Source organism: Colias philodice, chromosome 13 (genome assembly GCF_061535455.1).
Source record: "Colias philodice isolate Cphi_HAF_F1 chromosome 13, ilColPhil1 Martin Lab GWU primary, whole genome shotgun sequence".
NCBI classification, from domain to species: Eukaryota; Metazoa; Arthropoda; class Insecta; order Lepidoptera; family Pieridae; genus Colias; species Colias philodice.
The window spans coordinates 8,347,538-8,359,778 of record NC_143098.1 but is presented as its reverse complement, the minus strand read 5'-3'; the positions used below and the strand labels follow the sequence as shown (position 1 = coordinate 8,359,778).

The following is a 12,241-nucleotide window of genomic DNA, read 5'->3' as shown; positions in this document are numbered from 1 at the left end:
AATTAATTATTGCCTGAACTGACTTGAAGTCTGGAAGCGCGTTTTTTTTACGTCGAAAAGCAGGGCTGAAATGTTCTGCAGTGTGCTTCCATTGTTCTGGAGTCTGGGAAAAGAGCCAATAGCCATTATATGTATAGTTAGGAGTACTGAAAAATAGTACTCACTTCAGAGCGCTGTAAAACCTTAGCTATTGACGTAATGAAAAAATGTTGTATATAAAAGTTGTTCCTCGAAAAACAATCTACAAAAATGGTCTGATATCATTTCTTCGTAAATTGATAAAAAAAAGTTTTATTGAAAAATATAAAAAGCTCTAATTTCTGAACGTTTTCGCTTATAACTTTTTTATTTATAGTTCTACGACAAAAAGTTACTGGACAAAAGTTGTAGAAAATTTAATTTGCAACAAATAATGCTAACAATTTTTTTTATCAGATAAATAGTTTAAGAGATATATCGTAAAAACCATTTCAACCGCTATTTTCAAGATGGCGGCCGTGGGACAAGGGTGGCAACCCCACAAACTTGGTTTTAGCTACTCACTGACCCCCCCTACACATCAAAAATATAAAATTGCGTCCTCTAAAAACTGCAAGGTTAGGCCTAAAAAATGTAACATTTCAATGGAGTAAAACTATTTTCTAAAACCTTCGAGAATCACAATGTTCATTGTAGTAAATAAAATGAAAATCGGTACAGTCGTTTCTGAGTTTATTAGGGACAGACAGACGCGGCCGAGGACTTTGCTTTTTACGTTACTACTATCTGGCAGTAACGTAAAAAGCAAGACTGCTTTTTAATATTGATAAATTTATATAAGTACATAGTTACAGCCAACATCACATAGACATCGAACGAAAAGCTATCCAACGGTGAAAGAATTTTTTAAACCAGTCCAGTCCTTGCAGAAATGAGCGCGTTCATACAAACGAGCCCTTCTATTCAACTTTATATTATTAGTACATAGTTGAACATTGTTTGCCTTCAGCTTCGGTGCGCGAGTCTGACTCGCACTTGACCGGTTTTTTCCTTTTGAAGTTCAGAATCCTCAAAATTAACCGGGATAAGACCTCGGGTATAGTTGCTAGTTACTTACATATTATTTTATATTTTTGCCCTACCCTAAGCCTATGGCTAGCTACACCCATGTTTGATGACTCTTTACTTTTTGTATTCGAGTTTTTACTCTGACTCTACTAGTTGAAGATCAATTATATCGCTCTGTATATCTCTAGGCGGCAGATGGGGTGAAAACTTTACCTATTGGAAGATTAGACAACCTTGCCTTTAGTCGAGCTTCAAGACCGAACAGGAACGAAACCTAAAGTTGTGAACGCTGAAATATGTTTTAACTGTTACAAAAATGAAAACTTTGTGTATCCTCGCTTTAATTTTTACTTTCATTTGTTGCAATTTTTCATTTTCCGTTTACAAAAAGACAGGTTTGTAAAATATTGAATTTGTATAAAATCTATCTAATTTATTAATAATTAATTATTATTTATTATACAATGTAATTGCCTATCCTGTAACATTAAAAAATAATTTTAGTTTTCCCGCCAAACGATCGTCATATCGCTGAAAGTGAATCAGTGTTGGACCCAAACGGTGAATTGCTATTGAAATGGAGAATCGATTATTCGATTCGTAAAATTCGTTTTCAAATGAGCCTGTCTGATAAAGCAATGCCTATAAACTGGTTTGCTTTAGGTTTTTCCAATAGGGGAGACCTAGAAAATGCTGATGTATGTTTAGTATGGACAGATTATAGAGAACATGACCATTTTGAGGTAAATAATACTCGTAGACTCGGGAGTAAAAATTATACCTGTCCTGCTATACTAACAAATACTTTTTTGTAAATATTTTAGGATATGCATTCTGATGGAGATGGAAAATTAATCAGGGATACCAAACAAAACTGCAATGCTTTTCATATAGATGCGAAGTCACGAAGTATATCTTTTGAGCGTTATTTTGATACATGTGACGACGATGATTATATTATTGAGGTAATATTAAAATGTTTGAAATATGTAATTTAAAATTTATCTAGACACATACAGGCTATGTGAAACGGGACTTTCTTAAAATTTCTAGGATGGCACGGTTCACGTTATATGGGCTAGGGGTGTCGATAAGCTCTTTTCGTCGCAGGGTCTGTGTTTACCTTGCACGTCAGCCCATGATCGTGGTTTTATTCGAGTACGATTACTTACACCCGTAGGAGTATATAATGAAAAAGCTCAAGAATTGAAGATCACAAATAAAGATCTTAAAGTACCTAGTTCAGACACAACATACTGGTGCAAGGTGGTCAAACTTCCTGAATTTATTGCTGCGAAAGTTCACCATATCATTAAGGTAATGTTATTTATATCTATTCGTGGCAATGAATGAAATATTTATAAAAATATTGGCTTGAATAAATGATTTGTATTCTTTAAATCTTTTTATGTACAGTTTGAATCAACGATCACGAAAGGCAACGAAGGTTTAGTCCACCACATGGAAGTGTTTTACTGTGATGCAAGTCCGGGGAGAGAAATTCCACTGTATGAAGGAAACTGCTTTGCTCCCGATAGACCAGAATCTACTAGATTATGTTCCAAGGTTATTACGATATTTTTAATATAATTTGTAGACTATAATAATAATATTATCTACACCACGCAAATATAATTTTCTTTTACGATCTAGGTGAAGGCAGCTTGGGCGATGGGAGCACCGCCATTCGTTTACCCGAAGGAAGCAGGTTTACCTTTAGGTGGGCCAAGTGCAAATAAGTACGTAATGCTTGAAGTGCATTACAACAATCCTGAGCTTAAAGATGGTATGGATAAAATAGTATATTAATATCATCAATAGGATATTTTAATCTGGCGATCATTCTGATTGATTGATTAATTAGGCATTAAAATGTTGTATTTTCAGATTGGATAGACAGCTCTGGAATTATTCTTCACCTAACAGCTAACCGGAGATCTTACGATGCAGCAATCATGGAACTTGGTTTAGAGTATACGGATAAAATGGCAATCCCTGGTCGACAAGAAGCATTCCCATTAACAGGATATTGTATACCGCAGTGTACAGGAGTTGTATGTTCAATGAATATCAGAAATTTTTTTGATCAAAACTACCAATTATTCCAATTATGACACCAACTTCTGATTTGAACCTATTTTTTTACATTCATAAATCTGTATCATCTAATGAAAGAAACGTATGTTTGTTCACCAGGGTCTACCAAAACACGGTATTGTTGTATTTGGCAGTCAGCTTCACACACATTTAACGGGAGTTGCTGTGTGGACGAGGCATTTTCGAAACGGAGTTGAACTGCCCATATTGAACAAAGATATGCATTATTCTACGCATTTTCAAGAAATCAGAATTTTGCATAGGCCCGTAAAGGTGTTACCCGTAAGTTACGAATGACCACCCCATTTTGTAGTATGCGAATTACATACAGTACAATTTTGACAGCGCTGTTTTTTTTAGGGTGATTATTTGGAAACAACATGCCTTTATAACACAATGGATAAAGAAAATGCTACGATTGGTGGTCATGCCATAACAGATGAAATGTGTGTTAACTACATGCATTATTATCCAGCAACACAACTTGAGGTGTGTAAGAGCGCGGTATCTAATGCTGCTTTGGAAAACTTCTTCAAGTTTGAAAAAAGGTAATGCAATTATAGTGTAAATTAATATTTTTCTAGCGTAACTTCTTTAGGCGCGTTGAGAGTAAAATTTCAAGGTCCGTCATGGCAAAACCGTCACTATATGGAGTAAGGTGACGATTTTTGTATCCTTGAATCCAAAGAAGTTTCACTTTTGAAACGTGTGTGCGGCACACGCGCTCTTTTTATATAATTCATAATAATTAAATTGTTGCACTAACTTTTTAGATGGGACAATATGCCTATATCGTATAAAGCAAGTCCTCGAGCAAATTATTTCTCAATAAAGCCTTGGACACCACTGAGAGCAAAAAGCTTAAATAATCTTTATACAGAGTCACCCATTTCGATGCAATGCAATAAATCCGATGGAAACAGATTCCAGGTAATGTTTATTGTTTATTTTGAATTCCTGAACGATACATAAGCTACAGCTAAAAATTCTTAATTTATTTTAAAATTGATTTTTAAAAATTGACTTCATTTGATAGAGACTTACAACAGGGGAAAAAATGTTTTTTTGTTTATTTTTGAACTACAATTTAATTCAAAAACTGTTAAATTGATATCCAATACTTTACCCATAGAAGGTTACATTCTGACGAGTGACTTTGTCTATATTTTATGTCCAATTTTGACCCAGACGAAGCTGGGTTTCGTCAGTTATTTACCTTCTTTTTTTCAGGGTGACTGGGAAGGAATACCCATACCGAATATTAAATTACCATTGCAGCCACAGCCTAGACATTGTCAACTCACGTAGTAACATTCGCTAATACATTTGCATATCATTTCAACTTGTTATCTTAAATATGAATGATACATTCATACGTTGTTAATAAAAAATAATAGCAGTTGTTAAGCTATTGCATAGCTTCTATCGCGGGCCTTGAGCGCGGCCGGGGACCGAATCGAGAAATTCCGTAAAGAAAAAACCTCACGCTCCCCACTCTGACGGGCTCGGAGGTGTGGCTTGAAGGCATGCTATGCAATAGCTTTACCGCGGCAGTCCCCGAGTGCCACACGTCTTTTTTCTTTTTAATATTAATTAAATGAATATATTTATATTATAAAATATGTTATAGTATTATAGTATACCAGTATCTAACTATGCATAGACAATAAAAATATTACAAAGCTAATGTTGTTTTATTTCCAAAAACAGCGTTAAAACATAGTAAAAAGAGAGAAGTAGTCCAACTCCAGCGTTTAGAAGCGCACAGCACCTAGGCCCGTATTAATTAACCGATCTTATACTCGCTTTCAAGTACGAAATCAGTTGATACTCCCCACCTTGAGATCGCTGTTTAATATACAAATATCAACCGCATTTCAAAAGAGATTGCTCGCAATGCCAGGAACTTAAACGTCGTTATTTGGGAGCCGATTGTGCTAGCGGGTACTTACATCACAAGTGCGCTCATAAGAGTCGAGTATTGTTTATTAATCAACGCTAAACTCAGCTGATAACGCAAACCCAAGTGACAGCTCAAGTTGTGTTTATAGTATAGCGTAGCAGTGCAAATTTTTTCGTTAGAGCATACTCAATTTTGAGATCGGTTTATTAATACGGGCCCTAAGGCGAAGGCGCAGCAATAGCGCAGCCCGCACGAGACAGGTTCCAGAGTGGAAACCGAGCGGCGTGATGTAGGTACCTTTGTTCGAAGAAAATATATTAATTCTCTCTTTTTACTATGGTTGCATCGCACCATAATGTGGCAAAAACCAACGATGACGACTACGATGACGGTTCTAATTATTATATTATGGGTGTATTCCGTTATGCACTGCGACCACTGTAAGGTGTGACGTCAATTCAGTATACTGTGAAGCCGTTCCTTTATAGCCAGTTATACTGGTTACGATTTAAAACGGAACGCAATCCAGTATACTGTCAGCCGCATTTTTTGACGCAGCATTCATATGAGTATTTTCTAGAACATAAAAATAAACTGTTTTGGAGTACTGTCCAATTAAAAATATTTTAATTAATATTAATTGTAAATTGAATTTATAATATAATAAAAGTAAGTACTTTTTCATAAAAAAGAATAAAAAAGAACTTTCAGCTCGTATTGAACATTTTCAACACAGTCTAATAAAGTAAATTTTTGCAATTCTTCCATTGTTTTATTTATTAATCCAAACTAATTACAGAACTTTAAAATTTTCTGATTATACTGTAGCTTTGTTTATAAGACGGCACTCGAGTGGTTTTGACTGATCATATTAATTATTACTTGCTCTGTGGACTGATCACGTGATCAACGTACTGCGAGTACATTACCTCGAAAACGCCAGTGCTCACAGTAGAATATGGCGGCGATTAATGACGTCATAAATTTCCCTAGGGTACTGCGGCAGTATACTGGCAGTCCATAACGGAACGAATTTTTCTACAGTGATAGCACTGTGCAGTGGTTGCAGTGCATATCGGAAGACACCCTAAGTCACATTAGTTTGTTTTTTTGAAATCACTATTGAATCGCCCATTGGCCTTACTAGGTGTTTGTTCATTATTCAATACAGGTAAGCCGAAGGTCCTTTATAATTACGATATGATAAACGAGATCAGGGAGATTACCAAACTCGAGTTGCAATGTTACGGAATCGTTATAAAACAACTACAACCCTATTTGTCAGTGCTTATGTCAAATTGATGGACATGAGACAATGAACGTAGGACAATGACAGTTGACATTGACAATTGACATTCACGAGTAAATCGTAGATTGTGTCGCATACACTGTTGCCAGATCTCCCGATTTTCCGGGAGTTCTCCCGATTTTAGTAAAATCCTCCCGACATCCCGGATGCTCAATCAAACCTCCCGATTTTTATTTACTGTTCCACAGCTTGAAGTCCAGTTACTAAAAACACTGCGATGCACTGCGTCTACTGCGTGAAACGAATCACCAAACCACCGAACGAATCATAAAAGTAATAAGTTTGTACAGTATGTAGTGTAAAGTATGCCTTCATGGAATGGAATAAAGTTGAATATTAAACAGCAAGACTTTGGGACACCAGACTAACCGGGTTTTCTAATTATTATACGACCAAATTAGGAGACATAGTTCAGTCTAGTAATTTTAAGGATAAGTAAGGTATTTAAATGAACAGTATTAGATTGCTTCGTTGTTACCACTTTACCAGAGATAAACATGTTGTTACTTGTGAGCACTTTGTGAAGTGAGAAAAGTTTTGTTTGTTTCTAAGTATCATCATTTTAAAGTGTTAATTATATAAGTTTTAAAGCTGTAATTGTCAGAACTTAGAATGTCTAGTTCTGAGAATGATCAAGAGGTGCAAAATACACCCCCAAAGAAAAAGAAGTACAGTGTCAGCTATAAACCGGATTGGGAAAAAGATGATCTGTTTGAGGGATGGTTATCAAAAAGTAATAAAGGTAAGGGTCAAAGGGGACTTAAATAATAATAAAAGCCTTACTTAGTTACTCAATGATAAAAACTTATTGAATACAAAAAACCCATTTCATTCGTTATTCAGGAAACCTCCTGGATTTGTATGCATACACATGTAAATAGTTCGTGCGTGTAGTGCAGTAATCAATTTGTAATTTTGACATTTTGTTTTGTAGTTCCACAACACCACACAAAAGTACTGACGTGTTGAACTAATTTGAACTCTAAATTCACAGTTCAAATGATTATTTTTGGACTATGCAGACTACATTTTTTTTCTGCGTTCTATTCTGCAAAGTTAGGGCGCGGGCACACGATGCGTTGCGGCGCCGCACCGCTAAGATTTCACCGTGTCAGTGGGCACACGAGCGGTGCGGCGCCGTAACGTTGTTCTGTCGCAGCGGCGTCGTAGCAGCGTTGCACAGCGTGTCCTTCCTTGTGACGCAAAACAACTGAGCGGTGCCGCTCCGACGTCGCACCGCATTCACCCCTCCCCGCCTCGTCTTGGTGGTTACAAGTCCGGTGCGGCGCCGGAGCGCATCGTGTGACATGCCACAGATATTTCTATGTAAGACGACGCAGCGACACCGCTCCGGCGCCGCACCGCCGCCGCAACGCATCGTGTGCCCCCGCTCTTATTGACTTTGATCCAAGAAAGTCATTGAGGCTTTATGGTCTATGATATTTTTGTTTTTTTTAGTACTGTTTGCACAGTTGGTTTTTAAGACTCATCATCTATAAGGCGGCCTATAAAAGTTGCCAGTTTAAAAAAGTATTCTTAAAGTACGGCAGTATTTTCGTCTTGAGAAATTAACGCATTTTTGTTGCAATATTTAGGCTACATTAAAAAATATTCTTTTCAGGTCCAGATTTTGCTTATTGTAAAGTGTGCTCTTGCGATATAAATATAACGAGAGGGGGTAAAAATGATATTAAAAGACACAAAGAGACAAAAAAACATGAAAGCAATAAGCTGAAAATTCGAGGTCAACAGAGTCTAGACCAGATGTTTACAAAAAAATCTACATCGTTAGAAAAACTAGTCAAACAGTCAGAAATTAGAATCGCCGCATTCATAGTTGAACATAATATTCCGATCAATGTCATGGAACATTTCCCAGATTTAATAAGAGCAGTATGCCCAGATTCTGAAGTCGCAAAAAGGATTACCTGTGGACGTACTAAAACAACAAAAATTATTTCGGAGGTGTTGGGAAGAAGTGACGTTGACACCATGGTTGAAGCCATGCAGACAAATAAATTTTCGTTAACAGCTGATGAAAGTACTGATAAAAGTACAAAAAAGCATTTAGCAGTAATTGTGAGGATCGCTCGAAATAATCTGAAGGTAAATATTATGTTTATAATGTAAAGTTTTCATTTTAAATATGTTACCTTTTATACTTTTTAAACCCTATTCTTTTTCAGGTGGAAGATTTTTTCTTTGAAATATTTGAAATTCTTGAAGGTAACGCCGAAAAATTGCATGAAATAATTACAAAAAAAATGACCGATTTGAGGATTCCATATAAAAAAAATATGATAGGGCTGGCCGCAGATGGTGCCAACGTAATGATGGGAAAAAACAATTCTCTTGCTACGAAGTTCAAACAAGACATACCACACCTTTTCGTTATGAAATGTGTATGCCATTCTGTACATCTTGTAGCGTCTAACGCTTGCTTAAAATTGCCTCGAGAACCCGAAGATCTAGCACGGGATGTGTATAACTATTTGAATGGTAGCCCAAAACGTACCAGCTTATTGAAACAATTCCAAGATTTTTTGGAACTAAAACCACACAAATTACTGCAACCTTCTCAAACAAGATGGCTCTCTTTAGAGGCAGTAGTAAAGAGGCTACTAGAACAATACGAAGCCTTAAAGTTGTACTTTAGGGACGCTATTTTCAGTGACCGTATTAAAGCTGCAGAAAACATATTGAGAATGCTAGAAAACCCAGTGAACAAGCTGTATCTGCAATTTATGGCGTATGCCTTAGGAATATTCAACGAACTAAACAGAACCATGCAATCAGAAAATACGAATGTACACATAATTTACAACAGGGTCATGACCGTAATCTACACAATTTTGGGATGTTATGTGAAAGATGAATACATTTCAAGAAATGATCACAAAAACATCGACTATAAAAATCCCAGAAAGTACATGGATATAAAAGATTGGTATTTAGGCGCTGAAGTAGGGGCGACATTATCTTCACCAACATTAACAATCAGTCCCGAAGAAATAAAACAATTCAAGTTCCGCTGTTTGGAGTTTTACATTGAGGCAATTAAACAACTATTACAGCGATTTCCGTTTGAAGATGATATGGAAATTTTGAAAAAAATGGAGTTTATGGATCCAAAAATAGTTTGTAGTGGCAAAATACTATCCATCGCCGACATATTGGGAAGGTTCCCAAATATAGCACCTTCAAATATTATCCAACAGATTGACACCGAATGGCGGCTTCTTCGGAATACGAAGTTAAACACGGAAGATGAAAATTTAGAAGTAGGAGCTTTCTGGAAAAAGATAGCCCAGATGCATTTGGGTGATGGCAGCAAAATGTTTCCAAATTTAACTTCGACAGTTTTGAGTTTTATGTGCTTGCCACACTCAAGTGCATCTGTGGAAAGGCTGTTTTCCCAAATAAATTTAACCAAGACAAAGTTACGTAATAAGCTGTCTACCCCGGTTATATCGGGAGTCCTTCATACAAAAAATTTATTAAAAAATAATTGTAATTGCTTTAATTTTGAAATTAATGACAAAATTTTACAAAAACATAATAAAGATATATATTAAAAAATCTCCCGATAATTTTTGTAATTTTACCCTAAGACTCCCGGATTTTTATAGGTATGCCTCCCGGAAAATAAAATTTGGATCTGGCAACACTGGTCGCATAGCTTGATTATCTTCGTTAAGTTTTAATCTGAAATTTTGTTTTTCTTCTCATATCATTGTTTTTTCTTCCACTGTAACCTGTATATGAAATACTGTCAGTATGTCTAGGGAATTCGGTTTTAATAATGATGATTCTCCAAATAAAACTAATTCGCATCTACAACTTCCTAGCCCGATAATCACCCGTAGAAATCGTACAGCATCTACGTAAGTTTTGCATTTTTTTATAAAGTAATAGTTGTTATTATGTTTTTACTATCGCATTATATTTATTTCAGATCTGAAAGAGCTTTAGGAAACCCTGTAGAGACTGGTAAAATTAAATCATTCTGTAGAGCGAAAGGTCATGGATTTGTAACTCCATTAAGAGGCGGCGAAGATCTTTTTGTGCACATCTCTGAGTAAGTATATTCACATAACTTAGAGAAGTCTGATATTTACATAGTCTGATGTTTACACATTGTTGTTTCAAGGTCAGTTTTTTTTTGTTGATTATGGTAATTATTGTGAATAAAATGGTGTGGTATTTTACATTACTAAAAACGACTTGTTTTAGGAAGAGATAAAGGTTTTATATTAATTAGTTTTAAAATGTGCAATATTTTGTTTGTAGTATCAACCATATCATTGTATTGAAAAAGTTTATTTTTACATTTAATTTAGTACTTTTTTTCCTTTAAAATAAATTAGAATATTATAGTTTTAATCATTTTTAATTGCAAATCTTTTGTAAACTTGTTCACAGCATCGAAGGTGAGTATGTCCCTCTGCCAGGAGACGAGGTTATGTACCGACTCTGTCCAATTCCACCCAAGTTTGAGAAGAATCAAGCCGTCCATGTGAGGATTGTGCATCTGACCCCCGAAAAGCATGTTAAATGGGATGAGCCCCCGCTGTAATTGATCAATCTCATTGAGATACAGTTACCATAATCATTTGCAACAATCCATGTATTCTTATATAAGCTCTTTTAGGTCTAAGTTTGTCTTACACCCGAGAACTAAGTTCTTATCTCAACAATAGGTAATTAAGGTCATATTTATAGTATTGTCAATGTGTTATTTGCATTTTACATCAGTATTTATATAGGATGGATATGTGGTGCTAAATTTTTGAAGGTTTTACCATCACTAAGATTTTGATAATGAATGTGTATTGGACAAAAGTTCTGCTTGTCACATCTTTGTTTTATGCAGTAAATATGATCACATTATTGTATGTTGTAAACATGTTTATGGTTTCTATGGCCTAATTAGTTTGATTTGTAGGAAATTAATTTTATTCACTATTTTCGCACAAATGTTAAGTACTTAATACTACTTAAAATATGCCCCAAAATATTTTTGATGATAAACATTTATTGATAACACTGGTAAATTGCATTTAAGCTGCTTTTCATGTCTAAAAGTAATATTTTTGTATTTATGAATTATTGTAATCATTCCGTATGATTGGATTTTATGTTGCCATGCTTTGTATTTACAATGTTATTTTTAGTTATAATGATGTGTTTGAAATATATTACCTAAGTAAGCATATTTGTGTGTTTTATTTAACATAATTCGGCATTGCGGAAGACACGCGTAAGTAGGTGTGATAATATTATGTGATGTGCAGTCAAGGTCTCTTTTATCAAAGCCATCACAAAACACTTTTATCTAATTGAAATAACAGAGAGATAACATGTTCGATTAGCACTTGGCCACTTGACTGAAATAATGTATGGATATTTACATATTGAATGAAAATTCTTTATTGCTTAAAAAATAAATATTATTATATTATAAATATTATATTCCTTGATTATAAAAAAAAACAGGGATTATTAGGAAATAAAAAACAATTTTGTTGTAGATAATATATTTTATTAGTACAATTCAGTTACAAATGATACACTTACTCTAAATTATAGCCTGTCTAAAATCACTCATGGTAAATTATATGCTGAATAGACAAAGTGGATATGGTCCTAATCTAAAAATAAAGAAATATGTAACAGTTATGTATATTATTTTATAGTACATAATTAAAATAATACAAAAATTATATGTATGTAAAAATACAATATAAGTTGTAATATAAGGTTATCTTAAAGCTTAAATTTCCACCTAAATGGCGTTCTGAAATGGTTATTTACTGTAGAAACAAATTTCATTTTGTTTTAAATGTTTTCATTTTTACATGATTATCTTAACTTAATGTATTTTA

General features: G+C 34.7%; 3 protein-coding genes across 3 annotated transcripts; all 3 read left to right on the top strand.

Annotated features, from left to right (window-relative positions):
• Window positions 1–1,274: 1,274 nt before the first annotated feature.
• Window positions 1,275–4,614, top strand: Tbh (Tyramine beta hydroxylase). The gene is made up of 11 exons (XM_089702973.1): window positions 1,275–1,442; window positions 1,552–1,790; window positions 1,872–2,012; window positions 2,101–2,364; window positions 2,464–2,613; window positions 2,701–2,833; window positions 2,935–3,101; window positions 3,244–3,426; window positions 3,505–3,692; window positions 3,918–4,074; window positions 4,375–4,614. Exons 1-11 carry the CDS (start codon window positions 1,364–1,366, stop codon window positions 4,450–4,452), a joined length of 1,779 nt encoding a protein of 592 aa, XP_089559099.1. The 5' UTR covers window positions 1,275–1,363; the 3' UTR covers window positions 4,453–4,614.
• A 2,241-nt stretch (window positions 4,615–6,855) lies between these two features.
• LOC149483549 (zinc finger BED domain-containing protein 5-like) lies at window positions 6,856–10,040 on the top strand. Its single transcript, XM_089702916.1, has 4 exons — window positions 6,856–7,098; window positions 7,978–8,462; window positions 8,543–9,693; window positions 9,986–10,040. Exons 1-4 carry the CDS (start codon window positions 6,969–6,971, stop codon window positions 10,038–10,040), a joined length of 1,821 nt encoding a protein of 606 aa, XP_089559042.1. The 5' UTR covers window positions 6,856–6,968.
• Window positions 10,039–11,571, top strand: LOC149483548 (cold shock domain-containing protein CG9705). Its single transcript, XM_089702632.1, has 3 exons — window positions 10,039–10,240; window positions 10,312–10,434; window positions 10,779–11,571. The coding sequence occupies exons 1-3, from the start codon at window positions 10,134–10,136 to the stop codon at window positions 10,930–10,932; spliced, it is 384 nt and encodes a 127-aa protein (XP_089558758.1). The 5' UTR covers window positions 10,039–10,133; the 3' UTR covers window positions 10,933–11,571.
• The last annotated feature ends 670 nt before the right edge of the window (window positions 11,572–12,241 follow it).